Source organism: Cygnus olor, chromosome 2 (genome assembly GCF_009769625.2).
Source record: "Cygnus olor isolate bCygOlo1 chromosome 2, bCygOlo1.pri.v2, whole genome shotgun sequence".
NCBI classification, from domain to species: Eukaryota; Metazoa; Chordata; class Aves; order Anseriformes; family Anatidae; genus Cygnus; species Cygnus olor.
The window spans coordinates 18,056,924-18,073,765 of record NC_049170.1 but is presented as its reverse complement, the minus strand read 5'-3'; the positions used below and the strand labels follow the sequence as shown (position 1 = coordinate 18,073,765).

The 16,842-nt window shown below is 47.8% G+C and overlaps 2 protein-coding genes across 3 annotated transcripts in view; both read left to right on the top strand.

Moving 5' to 3' along the window:
- Window positions 1-3,058, top strand: part of MYO3A (myosin IIIA) — a 114,960-nt gene extending 111,902 nt beyond the window's left edge. The window contains 1 exon segment of the mRNA XM_040548931.1: window positions 1,491-3,058. Coding sequence (XP_040404865.1) covers window positions 1,491-1,605 — 115 coding nt within the window. The 3' untranslated portion in view covers window positions 1,606-3,058.
- Window positions 3,059-3,907: 849 nt separating this feature from the next.
- Window positions 3,908-16,842, top strand: part of GAD2 (glutamate decarboxylase 2) — a 38,217-nt gene continuing 25,282 nt past the window's right edge. The window contains exons 1-7 of one of the 2 annotated variants that reach the window (XM_040548170.1): window positions 3,908-4,181; window positions 4,331-4,390; window positions 4,533-4,682; window positions 5,653-5,886; window positions 10,013-10,103; window positions 10,938-11,050; window positions 15,147-15,262. In XM_040548170.1, coding sequence (XP_040404104.1) covers window positions 4,106-4,181; window positions 4,331-4,390; window positions 4,533-4,682; window positions 5,653-5,886; window positions 10,013-10,103; window positions 10,938-11,050; window positions 15,147-15,262 — 840 coding nt within the window. In that variant the 5' untranslated portion in view covers window positions 3,908-4,105. Of the gene's footprint in view, window positions 4,182-4,330; window positions 4,391-4,532; window positions 4,683-5,652; window positions 5,887-10,012; window positions 10,104-10,937; window positions 11,051-15,146; window positions 15,263-16,842 lie in introns of those variants that run through there. The other variant, XM_040548171.1, reaches the window with a different exon arrangement.

Here is a 16,842-nt window from a genome sequence, read left to right as displayed (position 1 = left end):
GCGAATTTTCTGCCTGCTTTCTGCAGGTAAGACACCTGCTTGACTGCCTCCTCCTACTGTCCTGTAGCAGCATGTGTGCTTACAGCCTGCAGTGGACACCACCAAGGTGGACAGTCAGGAAAAGACCCTGAAGGTTTGAGGTCTGCCCTACCTCTTCTCTTCCCACATAGACTTCATAGAGGGTGACCTCTGCTGGGCAAAGGAAATTCATATTCTTTCAGGCACACATTGCACATACACGCACATTTATATATCTTTATATATCTCCTTGTGTCTTCATATATACAAGGAAAACCTGGAAATGGTCTAAATAAAAGCCTAAGGAAAACACCAAGTCTAGGATGATGGCTGAATTTGAAAACATATCAGCAAAAATGTTTGTAGAGTATTTTGTGCCTGTTACTTATTTCACTTTTTGGCATTCTTCATGTGGCATCTCAATTAGTTTTAGAAAGGTGTTGTGAAGGCATGGAATTAAACATAGTATCAGGGAATTACCACACAGTTTACATCTCTTGGAAAATGTTGCATTTCCGGGGTTGTTAATTACTCCAATCTTTCACCCTTTGTTTAGAAAGCTGCAAAATTGTATGAGGTCTGGTTTCTCATTCTAGATGAATGAGAATTTCGCCACTGAGCTAACTGAAAGGAAATTCAGGCCTTGTATTGCATGCTGTCTGATTGCATCCTAAATAGCCAAAATGGAAAAAAATCTGTGAAACTCTTAAATTTACACTGTTACTTTTGAGGGCAGATTTATCTTTGTCTTAAATTCAGTTGATACAATTTCTGCGCTTCAGTATCTCTTGAATGGGGTCACCGGGATGTAAAAACTATACAGTCAATTTGGTCTGGAGAAATGAATCATTGCAAGTTTTTTTGGCAGTCTACCTTCGACACTGGTGTAGGACCAGCGGTGCGGCACACCTGTAGTATATATTTGTGTAGTTATTTCAGACTAATCGCCTTAATAAATAGCTGAGTTTTATTTTTAATCTTACTCCATGGCAACATCTGGTGTTAGGCCACCATTCCAGCCTGTCAGAGTTGGCTTCCCAAGCTGGCTTGCCATCTGAAAAAAAAAAAAAAATTAAGACGAAATGGACACTTACAATGAGCTCAACAGGCAGGTTAAACTTACAGACCAAACAAACATACACCAGCTGAAAATCTGGTTCAATGCCAGCAGGCAAAAACTGCTGCAAAGCACCCACGTGTTCTCAGTGTTTTTATGTCCTTTTATTATGTCCCCTTCGCAGAAGAACATGTTGTTCTCCTGTGTTCATCTGCTCTCCAGATAATGTGTTTGTTCTGAGGTGCCTGCTTGATGCAGCACAGGGAGACAAGGCCTTGCAAAATCGGTTGATTTTTTTTTTCTTTTTTTCTTTTTTCCTGTCCTGATGGTGGAGGTTAAGCAGTCGATTAGGAGTGTTTCCCAAGGTAAATGTTTTGATTTTAATTTCTGAAACACTTCTGCACTTAATCCCTAGGTCAAGGGTTGCCGAAAGCCCCCTGGAAGAGAGTAAACCCGAAGATAATCCCTATGACTACAGAAGACTGCTGCGGAAGACCTCGCAGCGCCGGCGCCTTATCCAGCAGTTCTAGCTGCTGCTGCTGCTGTTGCTGCTGCCATTTGGCTTTTATCAATCTTTTTTATCATTTTATACCATGAGCATCCTATTTTTTTTTAATCTGTGATGTTTCAAGTTTACGTGTGTGTTCATGTGAATATGAATTACTGTAGTTTACAGCCCAACACCGTTGCAAAGGGACACTGTCAGTCACATACAATATACTTTAAAAATAATAAAAAAACTGGTTTTTCTTCACATACCACTGCTACATCTTAAAATTATTAAACATAAGCAGCTTAAATCTAGGTTACTTTTCTCAGTGCATATCGCTTTCCCTTCTGCATTTCATCAGTCTTACCCAATTAAAATAGATCATTTAGTTTACAGTTTCCTAGTTAAGCATTCAAATTTCCATATGCACCTTCAGAAAACCTTAGTTATTGTTTCTAATAAATTGACTTACAGGAAAAAAAAATTACAAGAACACCATAGGGGAATTTCTGTTTATTTTAGGTTTACAATGCCTAAATTTGAGGATGAACTGTATGTGGTGTCCCTGTAATGAAAACAAATGAATTGATTAATTGGATAGCATACTATAGCAGTTTATTTCATTATTGACTTTACTGTAAAGCTAGTAGCCAGTTTTAAAGGTCAATATTGTGTGTATAATTTTTATGTTGGAGACATCTATTTATGGGAAGTATATCCAGCCCTGTCCTCTGCCTCTGCGCTTTGTGACTAAATGATGAACTTCTAAATCGTGTTGCTTTGTTCTGCTTTGCATTAGATTTTTTAGGAATCTTAATCTCTGGGGTGCCAAAAAAGAAATAGAAAGACGCTCTGTGGTTGATTGCTGCCTAAATGCAATGATCATTCTTAATCAGTTCCACTAGAAATTAAATAGAAATAAAAGCAATAGCCACTGCGTTCAAAATTTCCCCCGATTCCTTATTCAAAAGACCTTATTTCACAGAAACCACGCAGATAATTGCTCTGCTTCCTTTCAGGATTCATAATTGCACGTTCCCAGCTGCAAAACAAGAGAAGGCAAATTTCATGAAGCCCATATAAAGGCCTGGTCCTGCTCTCTTGCTTAGCTCTCCTAAATACTACAATTACCGGCAGCAGCAAGCCACAGAGGTTGGGTTTTTGTTTCCGCCACCCAGACACTTGGCCTCGCCCCAGGGACAGGTAGCGGTTGCTTCCCAGTCTTGAAGAAGCTATGAGGCCACGGCACTGAGTTAAACTTTGCTGCAATGTAAAAATTGTGGTAAATTGTTTAAATTTTGAAATCTATTTTAAAGTTGCTTTCTCATGTATTATTAAAACCGTAAATAAAAAGGCACAAGGCAGTGATGCGGTTGGCTGTGTCTGAATTCCACCCAGAAGTGACGAAACACGGGACTGGGGAACAACAGGGCGAGGCGGCGAAGACCTTGCAGCGGCCTCTTGCCATGGAAAGCCCGAGTGCCCTTCTCCGTCTCCCTAAAGCCGATGCCTTCAGAGATGCCCTCAGCTGTGGCAGCCCCAGGGCTTGGCTGTGGGCTCTGGGTGACCAGGGCTCGCTGCAGGGCCCCATATTGGCCTGGTGCGGCCTCCCCTGCCTCCCTCCTGGGATCAGGGCTCAAAATCTGTGGGCTCAAGACTTTACATCTGCGGGAGGAGAAGCAGCCACGGTGGGCACGGCTCCTGCAGCCCCCAGGGGAGGCCAGGGGCGGTCCGGGTGCCTCCAAAATCGACGTCGGGGAGGCGAGGGGAGCGGCTCGTCTTCTCCGTCCCCCGGTGCGGCCTCCCCAGGGCGCAGGGAGGCCCGGGGAGCCCTCGGGGCTGCCGAGAGCTCCGCCAGGAGAGGGGACACCAGGAGAGGGGAGCAGCGGGGACACCGCCACCCCCAGCCCGTCCCGACGGGGTCCCCGGTGAGGCAGCCCCCTCCCCGCCCCGGGAATGCCCTGCTCGCTGCCCTGCCGATGGGGGGAGGAAAGAGGGGGGCATTGTCTCAGCTCCTTCCAGCTCTTGCCATAGGGGAAGCTTCCCCCGAAACTCCGGGGGGTGTCCCAGAGTTGAGTCGGGACGGGAAAAAAAAAACCTTCCCCCGTTTCGCTCGGCGCAGCCCGCTGCGGGGACACCCCCGGGGGGGAACACAGCCGCCGTCGGGCTGCTCTCCCCGGTCCCGTCGGTGCCAGCCCCGGGGTGGGGGCTCCGCGGCTTTCCCCCTCCCCGACCCCCCGCCTCGCTCCGAGCCGGGGGGCGGCGGCGGCGGGCGGCGCCTGCGGGCCACGATCGCGTCGGCAGCTCCGCGGCGCGGCCCCGGGGGCGCCCACGGGCGCTGCTCCCACCCACGCGTGCCCGGGGCGCCCCCGCCCCTCCGCCGCCCGGCGCAGCCGCACACACTTTGCACGCGCACTTCCACGCGCACACACTCGCACACACGCAGCTCACCCTCCCGAGGCACACCCGCTCGGGCCGCCGGGGCTTGCAGCTCGCCGCTCCGCGCCCTCCGCTTCCCTTCCCTTCCCTTCCCCTGCGCCATGGCCAGCCCCGGCTCCGGCTTCTGGCCCTTCGGGGCCGACGAGGGCTCCGCGGCGGCCGAGAGCCCCGGCACAGGTAGGGGGGCACCGGGCGGCCCCGACGGAGGGCACCGGTGCTCCGAGGTGGGGGGGGGGGGGGGGGAGGGCTGTCCCTGGGAAGGAGCGGCGGGTGCCGGGCTCGTCGCCCCCCGTCCCCACGGATGTCGGCCGCGTTTTGTCTTGCAGCGAGAGCCTGGTGCCAGGCGGCGCAGAAGTTGACGGGAGGCCTGGGGAACAAGCTGTGCGGTAAGGGCAGGGCGGCCCCCGGCGGCGGGGGGCTGGGGGCGGCCGCGGGATGCGCCCCCCGAGCCGGGGAATTGGGGAGACGGGGGGGGACGGAGGCTGGGACCGCGGTGCTGAGCCCGTGTGTGTCCGTGTCGCTGTCAAGCTTTGCTCTACGGGGACGCCGAGAAACCCGTGGAAACCGGCGCCAGGGCAGCCCCCGGGGCAGCGGAGCCGCGGCCGGTCTGTACCTGCGACAAAAAACCCTGCGGCTGCCAGAAAGCCGACGTGAATTACGCCTTCCTGCACTCAACAGGTAACGGAGCTCCCGGGCGGCGGCGCGGCTCTGAAAAAGACCGAAAAAGTCCCCAAAAAAGGATGCTGCGGGCCGGGAAGTGCCGCGGCCAGGGAGACCCGACGGGGCGAGGAGGCTCCGTGGGGCGCCCGGCCCCGGCCCCGAGCCCCGTGAAACCCGCTAGAAATAAAGAAAAAAAAGTCCCGAAAAACTGAAAATTGAAAAAAAATAAAGCAGCGTAAAATAAAATAGCCCCCCCCGCGGCGTGCTGGAGCCTGCAGGTCGCTTTTTATAACGGGTAGCGACAGCAGCGACCTTCCCGTTGGAGCGCCTGGGGTTCGATTAAGGGTGGCGGCGAGGAGGGAGAAGCGGGCTCGCACCGGCTGACTTCGGCTCGGGGTATTTCTTATTTTTGCCTTTCCCCTTTTTGCTTGTGCTGCAGCCCCCGGGCACCCCAAGCAGCCCCGAGCAGGGCTTTGAGGGCTTGCCTCAGCCCCGCTGAGTGGTGCCGGGTGCGTGCTGCTGGGCTGCCGGGCATCACCCCCGAAAAACACATTCGGTTATCAACAAGTTACCTGCCAAGCCTTGCGCTGGGCACTCGCGAGGAAGGTCTTTTATTTTTGCAAGGCAAATGACAGGTTTTTGAGTGCTTCTTGTAACGTTTATTTTCCAGTCCTTATTCTTCCCTTTTTTTTCCTTCGTTTTCCCTTTTTTTTCTTGTTTGCCTGCTCTCTCTCATTGTCTTAAAAATTGGTCTGAAATATACTGCAGGCAAAAATTGCTGCTTTAGGTAGGAAATGAAAACCTAACTAAATCTCTGAAAACATTCCTTAAAACACGATCTTACCAAATTGCTTACTAAATAAAAATAAAATCCACTTTTGTTGAACACAGAGAAAAGATTTCCCAAACATAAACGGGAGAAGCGTGTGCCCAATGTCTGTGTGTATGGTCATAAAACGAAGTTAACTTTTCCTTTCTCCATTCCCAGACCTTCTGCCGGCATGCAACGGAGAAATAACAACGATGTCTTTCCTCCAAGACGTTGTGGACATTTTACTTCAGTATGTGGTCAAAAGTTTTGATAGATCGACAAAAGTTATTGATTTCCACTACCCAAATGAGCTGCTCCAAGAATATAACTGGGAACTGGCAGACCAGCCACAGACCTTGGAAGAAATTTTATTGAACTGCAGGACAACTCTGAAGTATGCAATTAAAACAGGTAATAGCCGCCCTCCTTTTCTAGCCCGTATGGTCTCACCCAGTGATTAAAGGTGTTGTTTCATTTTATCTTGAAGCATCAGAGATTTGAGCAGCTGCTGTATTTTGCCAGTTGCAGGCAGTTTCTAGCAGGGACGGGGATCGCTTTCATAAACGATAAAAAGCTCTCGCAGCCCCATCACGGTGGCAGTCCATGCAGCCTCATGCACCCTTTCCAATTTAAAATCAATGCCTCCGTGCATCGGGGCTGCCGAGTGTGGCACTCGGCAGCCACCTTCGCAACTTCCCGCCGTCCCTTTTCATCCGTTTTGCGTGATAGGGGCTGGAACTGGGTCTGCTCCTCGCAGACAGGGCGATGCCGAGCACAGGGGTGGCTGGGGCATCCCTGCAGGGAGGGCAGGAGGGACCGGGACTGGCCCATTTAGCGGCCAAAATCCCAAAATCTCAATAAGCATCCTGTAAGTGCGAGCTCCCAGCGGCCATTTGCCACCTCTCTCCCCTTACCTGCATGAGGACATAAAACCCGGATAATTTGGCAGAAGTGTCTGCAGGATTATTATTGTGGTGGGTTGTTTTTTTTTCAGGCTCGAGGAATAAAAGCACCCCCAAAATTGTTTCAATAGCCGTTTTTTGTTAGTTTTTCACTGGGGGCGAGTTGATGCCTGCCCGGCCAAGCTGGGGCACGGGGCCTGCCCACGCGTGGGGAAGCCCCAGCTCGGCACCGGGGCCACCTTAAATAAAGCGCCGAGGAGCAGACAAAAAGCACAGCGGCAATTACAGCAGGACTGGGAAATAATGCGGGGTGCAGAGATCTCTTAGTGGGAGTCTGAATTGCTGAGAAATTGACTAAAAATAAGTGCATGCCAATTACTGAGAGAGACAAAAGGCTGCTTTGTGAATCGAGGCTGTGGGGAAAACAAAAACCAGGTTTTGTCACCTTTTGGGAACAAACTGATCCCAGTAACCATTGGGGGGGATCTTTGTAATCCTGTTTGTTTAGGGGTGGCAATATCCAGCTGAGTGCTTTTGATATATGAGTCTGGTGCTGTCACAATGTCTGTAAAATACTGGAATAAATAGTTGGGTAAATGATATCCACTGGAACACAGTCGATGAGTCCAGTGATCCTTGTGATGTGTCTGGACAGGGCGTAGGAAATATTTTCCCTGAAAGCTGTGAAACACGGGGTCTGTGAATCTGTGAAATCAAAGAATAGGGATTCTTAAGCGATTTTCGTTAACCCGCTTTGTGAAAGCCTGTTTCACGTAATGGAGTATTTTCTGCATCCAGAAAAGACCCTTCAAAACAACATTATCGCTTCCCTTGTGTAAATATGCTAGGCTTTCCCTTCTTTGCATTTTTTGTTGTTGTTGTTTTGATGCAAATTGCACTTTCCAGGCTGGAGGAGCGGTGCTGGGGTGGCAGGGCTGGGGTGCACGAAATGTGCCGGATTTCCACCCAACCCCCTTTATTCAGAGTAAAACGCTTGAAATGCCCTCAGAGAGGTGAGGTTTCTGCAAGAGAAATCGCATCGCCTCAATTTAGTCTGGGGGCCGCAGCCAGCGCCCTGCAGCCCGGCACTGACGCCCGCTGGGGATGCGAGGGGCTGGAGGGCGATGTGGTGGGCTGAGGGGCTGCAGGAGGAAGGCACCCGTGCCTCTCTGCCTTCCCCTGCCGTGTCTGTCCGTCGAGGATGCAGTGGAAGCGGGTTTGTGAGGGCAGGGTGTGGTGTGGTGTGGTGTGGTGTGAGCGTGGCCCTGGCCTGTCACGGCCCCAGCCTGTCACCTCACGGTTTATCCAGGGGTACGTGTGAATGCTCTGCATGTGGTAAACCTCTCGGTGTGGGGCACAGCTCTCCCACTGCCCCCATGTCCTGTGTGTCTGTCATGGTCACCGCTTTGTTCCTGACGGCCAGGACAAACGAAGCGCCTTTCAGGCAGGAGGCACCCGAGCCCTGATTTCTGAGCCCCTCTCACAAGCTCGTCTTGCCCGGAGCCTGCCTGTCAAGCGAAGCCGCAATTTTCCGCCGCTCACTCACGTACCGGGGTGCCACAGGGATGGAAAAACCCTGGCGGCTGGGATTGGGGTCAGGCTGGGGGAGTGGGTTTGTGGCTGTGGCATGCTGAGGGCGCGTCGCAGAAGAGCGGGGCACTGAGGGAAGGTGGCTGTGCAAGCAGCAGTACTGCTCTGAAGATGTTACTACAGGGAGTTGTTGCTACAGGGAGAGCACTGCTCCCCACTCCGTGCTCCGGGGCAAGGCTGTCGCATCCCGCCCGTGCAGCCAGCCCCTTTCGTGCAGCCATCCCTGAAGCGCGAGGTGGGCTGTGAGGTTTCCGTGAAGAAACAGGCAGCGACAGCGAGGTTGTCCCCTGGGGCTGGGTGCTGACGGAGAGCTGCTGAGATGCCGTGGCTGCAGATAGGAGTTCTCTCATTCCGCAGCTTTTCTGAGATGCCGTGGCTGCAGATAGGAGTTCTCTCATTCCGCAGCTTTTCGGGGTGGGTTTATTTTGTAAACAAGAGTCTTTTTCTGGCCTCTTCGAGTCTTCCAAAGATTCACCAGAGGCTTTCAGCTCGTAATTCTTCCTGCTTTCTGGCAGAAGTTGGGAGCTAGCTAGGAGCTTGGCTGATGTCGAACCCGAGATACAAATACTGAAACCTCAAAAATAAATAAATAAATAGATAAAACAGAACATCACTGGGCAAATGCAGAGCCCCTGGTGCAGGACGGCTGTGGTTGTGTGTGGCTTTGGTGGCAGTAGCAGGGCACACACGTGTCCCGGAGCAACCCACCTGAGGGGAGAGCAAGGGCCGGATCCTGCTTTTGCTGCTGGTTCTCTGGAGGGCTTTGCCCATGTGCCCCAGGCAGCGCTGGTGGGGGAAGGAGGCATCTCAGGGCAAAATGCAGCCAAACAGGCCAGAGAGAGCATTGGGTTTATCACAGACGAAGGATGCAGGGACTGGATCTGGTGCCCCTCCAGCCCCTCATCCCTGTGCTCTGCCCCCAAAGCCCAGCCAGTGCCTTTGTGCACTGGGAGCTGGGAACCAGGAGCAATTCCCCGTGCTGCTCCGCGAGCCGCGTGTCTGCGCCTGATAAGGGGCCACTGGAGACCAGAGATAAGTTTTCCCTCAGTTCAGGGTCTGTGTTTCCTCAATCATCTTGCTCTATCTTTTGTTTTCCATGATGACAATAACAGTGCCTCATCTGCAGGTCAGGACAGGTGTTTTCGAGGCGGAGGAGGCTTTCCTTCACGTCGGACAGCATTTAGATAATTGTTAACCTTCCTTGATTTGTACTTGTAATTGTGCCACTTAACAGCAGTTTGCAGGGAGCAACTAGAAAAAAAAATGAGTTTTAATGGTTTCTGTTCCTTGTTTTAATGTCTCTAGACACATTTTTAAGAAAAATCTCTGACAGGATTTTGGAAAAATATCAGGAGCCAATTAGATTAACCACATAAATGGACGATCAGCCCATTGAGGATATTCTTGTGCATCCTCCTGATGTGGCAGCGATGCTGGTTTTGTTTAAAATCACAATTGCAAGCAGCCAGGCTGTTGTAATTGCAGCTTGGCAGGGAAGAAATGACAAGTACCGCTACCTTCCCTGCCATCTTCCTGCAATCATCAGCCTTTGAGTCATATGCAGAGCAGTCACCAAAATGTTCCATTTTCTCATTTTGCCCCATCTATTATAATCATTAGCCATTCATCACTGATGTTATATGTACTGGCAAGATCCTCAGATGGTGTCTCATGCATGCCTTTCAAACCTAGCCAGGCACAAACCCATTCGGTGACAACATGTGACACACGAACAGGAGCGAGCCGCTGTTTTTGTGAGGCACCATCATGCTCATTTTCAAAGCGCACTGAAAGAATAATGGGGGATGCCGGAATGCATTATTCTGTGTTCGGTGAAATTACTCAGATTTACTTCATTTGGAATGAGAAAGAAGAGAAATCCTGCCTTTTCCAAAAAATATATATATATTTTTTTGCTGTTTGCTTTATTTCATACCTTGAAAGCACTTCCTTCTGTATAGAAATCCTTAGGTAAATACACTGTTCAGCACTGAATAGTTTCAGTCAGTCATCAACCTTTTGATAACATTTTCCATTTTATGCAGGGCATCCTAGATATTTTAATCAACTTTCAACTGGATTGGACATGGTTGGGTTGGCAGCAGACTGGCTGACATCAGCAGCAAATACTAATATGTAAGTAGCAGAATTTTTCCGTGATATTTAATATAATTTTACAGTTATACTGTACAATATTAGCTGCTGTAGCTGAACGGAAAAAGGAATACTTTAATGTTAAGCATGCTGGAAAAACTATTGTCTGCTTTTTAAATGATTGCTCTACTTATTTACATGAAGATTTCAACATTGTTCTATAGATTGTCTTCTATGAAATTCCACCATACAAATATGATGTCAGCTTTGCTAACCCCCCAGAATGTACAGAAAAATATATTTTAGTATTTTGCATGCATAAATATGTGAAATGGAAGGTGTCCTAAGAAACAGTTGCATTTATGTAGGGGGAGTTAGGTATAATTCATACTCAGAGCAGTTAGAGCCATTGCTTTCTGTAAGAAGGAGGTGCAGAATTTAAAATGTTTTTGGTATTTTTTGCACTGAGGGGCTAGGAAGCATTTTTGTGCACTTGTTTAGCTTCATGAACTGTCTTATCATCATGAACAGGACTGTTAATGTGCATGCATCTAGATATGCAAATAGGTTTTGGCAAGGCGAAGGTCTGGTTCTGGCCAGCAGCTCTTGAATTCAGGGCAAAGCCTTGAGCCTGGAGGAGGTGGGCATGATTTGTTTCACTGAACTGGGTGGAAATGGAGTGTCCAGTGCTCTCGGCATTTCTCCTTTTAGACATCTGACATGAAATCAGAAGGAAGATTATCAAAACTATAGTAAAACAGAACTCTACTCAGCGCAAGATAGAGTGTATTGTGGCTATAATGTAATGTAATATTGGTAACAGATGTGTTAGTGTTGTAGCTCAAAGCATTAAATATGGACATTACTACATTTCAGGTTCACCTATGAAATTGCTCCAGTGTTTGTACTTTTGGAATATGTCACACTAAGGAAAATGAGAGAGATGGTTGGCTGGCCAGGGGGCTGTGGCGATGGGATATTTTCACCTGGTACATGATATTTCAAGCTTTCTTTATTCTTCAGACTGTGCTATGTGACATCCCCTGTAGTTAAAGATCAAACATAATTAAATATGCATGTTCAAGAGGACACTTGCTAATAACCGCCACTGGCCTCTTTGAGATAAAGTATTGCATGTTTATGAATTTCAGGGATGTGATTATGAGAGTCTGTGAGCAAATTGCTCTGCATTATGAGCAGCTGTAATGGCACATGGGAAACATAATCAGAAGAGACATTGCCTTGCAGTTTTGCTTTGCCCCCACTTTTCATAGATTACATGAAACAGAAGGAATATTGTATTAATAACAGAGCGAAGAAACACAACAATGCTCTCCATCACTGCAGGGGGAATTGGAGTGAGGAGGGGAAAATGTAGCATGCCTTTAAGCAAATTGAGTGGATGGGTAGGATCCCACCCACATTACAGTATGCATTTAGCTTTCCACGTGTGAGCTGGCGTTTGGGGCTCAGTGGGGGTACCTGGATGGCTCATTACCCTGAGTGCTTGAAGGCTCAGAAACCTGGTTCCTTCAGGGCACATCAATAAGGCAAAAATTTAGTGTAATTAACTGTGGAGAAATCATTGACTCTTGACACATACTACATTGTTAAAATTTTTTTAATCATTCCACTTATTCTTGATTTTTACTTTGTCACCTCCTATCTCACTCTGGAACCTTGTTGCTAAAAATTTTGGCCTATCTGTCTCCCCAGATTGAGAAAAAAAATAAAGAAAGAATTTACATTAGGCACAGCATCTTGGCATGTCAAAAGAGAACAGACTGACAGTTGGTGGGGAAGGAGGTCTTCTGGAAAAAATGTTCATTGACCTAATAGAGAGGGAAAGAGCATTTGGGCTGTCAAGCAAAGGAAAGACCTTACGGATAAGAGCCTAGGATGTATGGGCCTCCAAGTGCACAAAGGATGAAGTTTGTGCTGTGTGGAAGATCAAACAAGACTCATTTGCTGCTGACCTCTGGCATCTGAATGCACATGTGGGAGGTGGTGCAGGAATTTTGGGTTGGTCCTTTCCGCAGAGGTGGAGAAAAAGGCAAGAAGAGTTTACATTATTTCTCATTGAGTCCTTATGTAAAAAAGCAGTGAGAGCCAAAGCTCTGCAGCTTTCACTGTAGTGCTTAGAGGTCCTGACCAAAGCCTTGGCCTGGAGGTCATGATGCATCACACAGGATAGCGTCTAAACACATATAATGAGCCCAATTCCTAAGACAATGTTTTTTGAAATTTAACAGTGATTGGTTACTGTCCTGACCTGACAAAGTACATCTGGTCTTCAGGTCCTCACTTTTCAGGATTCAGCCAGGATAGCCCTGGCTATCCTGGATAGGACCTAGTGAAGGAGAGGAGAGCAATAGCAGTGCTGCTCGGCAGGATGTGATGGGCAGAGGATGGGCACAAATGTGCCCAAATCTGGTATGCTGTGCTTGAGATAGCGTCAGTCAGGAAACGTATCTACCTCGGGAGGAGAGAGGTCCAGGTCTGACGTCAGCAGAGCTAGGATGCTACCTGGCGTGCCGGATAATGGAGCTGACTTCATTCAGCTGTAATGCCGATGCTCTCAGGAGCAATGTAGCAGAAGAAAGAGAAACAAACAGAGGAGGAAGGGGGGATGTGTCTTCTGTGTTTCTGAGCTTGTTCTCTGAGCTAAAAGTAAAGGCAAACAAATTTAGGTCTCTAACTCTTCTCTTCTATCTGACCAAGCAGAAGGCAACCCCAGCTCCCAGCCAGGCAAGCCAAAATAGGTTCTGAGGCAGCCAGAACTGGGGCAGGCAGCTTTTTGGGCCACCAGCCACACCAGGACAGGCTTTCTATCAGTCATATGTATGTGTAATGTCTGGTTTGTGGAAAGTGCATATTTCTAATTCACTGTGTAAAAGGAGAAGTATCCAGGGTGCAAGTCCTGCTTTCTTAGACAATAGTCAAAATCACCTGTGTGCTGTCTCCTCTTTTCAAACTATCACAGCTTCTAGTGAAGACCTTAACTGCTGCAGAGAAAAGGTTCTTGCTCTCTGCATTCTCTGTAATGAAATATACAGTATCGATACGTGCAAAACATAAAGGCCTGATTAGGATCTCCAAATTTTGTTGGTGTGTTTTGTTGCCTGCAATTAACGGTGGGTGTAAACACAGCTGTAGAATTAAAGGCAGAATGTGGGCTCATTAATAAGTTTAAGGTAGAATGGCTAGAAAATAAATAGTAGGAAAACCTGGAAACCTAACATTTCAGTCTTGATTCTTTTGACGCTAAGCCAGTGACTTTGGACAAGATAGGCCAAATTTCTTAAACCTGGACACCTTAGATCAGTCACCTAAATCATCAACAGTAGCTGCTGCATGACAACTGCATGTTTTAGGGACAGGAACCTGACCATTTCCTCTAAATCTCTCCATTTCTTCTTTTGTCATTTGTCAAAAGAGGTGTAGAAGTATGCTCATACCTCTCAAGATATTTGAGAGAGGAGGAAAAAGTAGCCCCCTGGTCTGCCCTGAGCCCCATACCAGCGGTACCATTTCTCTGTTCACCTGGATTCACATGAGGGCCCATGAGGTCAGAGAAAGCCCAGAGCAGGAGTGGCATCACTGCAAAAGCAGAACTAGGACACTGGGTAGAAGTGAAGGGCAATGCACGATTTCTGTGAGCTATGGAGCACTACATATATATATATATATATATATATATATATACACACACACATATATACTTCCATTGGGATACATACAAATCATGCTAAGTCAAACCTATGTTAAATTTACCAGAACATGTAGCCTGCTGGTGTAACATGTTGTAATGTCACTGCTTTCAGCAGAGCTATCTTGATGTGTTTAGGGTGTGGATTTTATTTTATCTCACTTTGGCTGTCCAAGCATTAGGTATCTACCCTGGACTCATTACAGCAGCTCCTGTCTATTCAAGGGAGAGGGGTGGATGCATCTGCAGTGCACAGCATCCCAGCTACTGCTGACAGCTACCTTAGGATGAGCTGAGCCATCCTCTGGAAGTGTCTGCCTCATGCTCTTCACTCCATTTTTAGATGGGTGAAAGTTAGGTTGCAGTCAGACTGTTCACTTAAAAGCCTAAAACCATGATCACTATACACCTTTTCTTTGTATAAATATATGTGCATAGGCATCAATATAGAACCGATCTGTATATATATACACTATATATACAGGATAAAGCTGATGGGTTTTATATATACATGTATGTTTGTGTGTGTGTGGCTGTGTGTGTTCATATGTAAAAGTACCCAGACTCTGCCTCAGGTTCTGCATTATATTCCCATAGTGCTCATGCAGTATGGATGTGCAGCCAAACACTGCTTGACTGTAGGCACAGACGCTCAGTGAAAATCTTAGGAAGAATGAAAAGCATGTTTTTAATGGACGAATTGATACTTGAAGTACAGAAACAGAATACTGTAAACCTGTCAGCTGATGCTTGAAATGGGTATTTTAAGTTAATGTACCTCAGGGATTTTAAGGACAGTGTTAGGGAAATGTGACTTTTTCCCCTTGCTCCCATCAGGACAAATGAAAAGAAAAATATGTTTTGGAATGACACTTTTTCCTTTCTCTTCCTTCTCCCCCTTCAGTTACCCAGAAGGCAGTATCCATTGGGACACACTGTGTGGGTTTCTTCAGAACTGGGGTGTGAAATATCACTCTGGTTTGGGAAGGGAGAGCACGGGTTAGGTCGCTCTTGGAAGCCACTTAGGAAGCTGCCTTGCAGTGGCATCTGTGGAAAGGAGTGGGGTTAATGTGTAGGTAGTATATAGAAAGATAAGACTGGGGACTAAAGGAAAAATGGTGAAAAAAATGAGGATAAAAGGAAACTCCAGTCATTTTTTTCAGTAGTACTTTATGCATAAATTGTTACCCGGGTATAGTAGATCTGTTACTGTACAACCCAGCTGTGAGGAACCTCAGGATGAAGAATCCACATTTCTGCTCTTGGGCAGAAACATTAACATTAGAGTTAGGAAAACTGTAGCAAGACATATCATTTGTACTGAAATGGTATTAAAATGCATAGCAAAAGTAACAGTGTATTACTGTGGACTCCAGGTGGTGCCATATCTAACATGTATGCTATGTTGATTGCACGTTTCAAGATGTTCCCAGAAGTTAAAGAAAAAGGAATGGCAGCTATTCCCAGACTGGTTGCCTTCACATCTGAACATGTATGTGTTTCTGTTTTTTCCTGTCTGGTACACCTGTTTGTATGAATTCGTGACGAAGAAAATAGCTAAACAAGAATTGCTAGCCAACTGTCTTCATTTCTGTTATTTCTTCACTGGGAATGAAAAAATGGGAAGGGGCTGGCTTCCTGATACATGGGGGGATGAGCTGTGCACTTCTCTGTGGCTGGAACCCAGGGAGAGCAGGCTCTACAAACCATTGCCCTTCTTTTTATTCTGCCTTGTGTCTCTATCGACACTGATATGGATGGCAAGTACCACAGCAAGCAGTGAGAGCTCAGCATCAGGCTTCTGAGTATCCGGTGTTTGGGTCCTAGAATCATAGAATGGCTTGGATTGGAAGGGACCTTAAAGATCATCGCACTCCAACCCCCCTGCCATAGGCAGGGATGCCACCCCCTAGATTAGGTTGGCCAAGGCCCCATCCAGCCTGGCCTTGAACACCTGCAGGGATGGGGCATCCACAGCTTCTCTGGGCAGCCTGTGCCAGTGCCTCACCACCCTCTGAGCGAAGAATTTCCTCCTAAGGTCTAGTCTGAATCTGTCCAGTGACCTGGATCCCTCGGGGACAGCAGATCCCTGTGTCTCAGAGTACTTCTAGCTGAAACCGCCCCTGCCATTCCTTAGCGAGAGGGTAATAACACACATGAAGACGGTGTTGGAGTGCTGTGTGTAGAGCCAGCAGCTGTGGTGTGCTGTGGGGCACTGGGCTTCGCTGTGGGTCTATCTCTGAGCTAGGCCCTCAGCATACCGGGGTTCGCTGCAGGCACCAACGAGAACTGGCTGTGCTGAATGGGGGCTGCTGAGGTGAAGGGAGGTGGGCGTGAGGGGACCAGAGTGCCCATGTGGGAGAGATGTGGCTTTTTGCTTATTTAACAACCACGTTTCTGTCATGTTAAGTCATGTTTCTGTGTCTATTGTGGGGGTTATTTGGGCTTTAGGGCCATTTAAAGCTCCTTGCAGCTTATAATGGAGAGTGTGCGTGCAGGACGAAGCGGGGGAAAAAAGGGTTGTACTCAGTAAGGGCTGTGAACTGTCTTCAGGCTTCATGGTCCCTTCCTAAATTTCTCTTCAGCTAGGTGGGGTTGGCCACCAGGACTCTTTGATGACTGGGCTCAGCAGGGTACCATCCATGCTAGGTGACAACATCTGCCTGGCTGCCTTTTTTGACTTACCAGAGAATGTGTTTCCAGTCTGTGCGATTGTGAAGAGCTCAGTGTCCTAACAACTGATCAGAAATATTTGGGAGGCAATCCCTCCAAGCATGCCTTTCGTGGCATTAGGATGAGATGCAATACAGAACGGCAGGCTCCACATTGCAGAATAATTGTCCCCAAAGCAGTCGGACAAAAAATATTCTATGAGTGTGTAGCAGCTCTCCAAAGTTCGCTGCACAGCTAGAGATCCATTATTCATACGAAAGTTACAAACCTAATAAGTATTGCAAATAAGGTTCAGCATGATTATTTAAAATAACAAATCCTATTAATCATTAGAGAATTTCATTGTATTCATAGTATTGGGATGTTAAACAATGAGCCAAATTGTGCTATCAGTCTCAA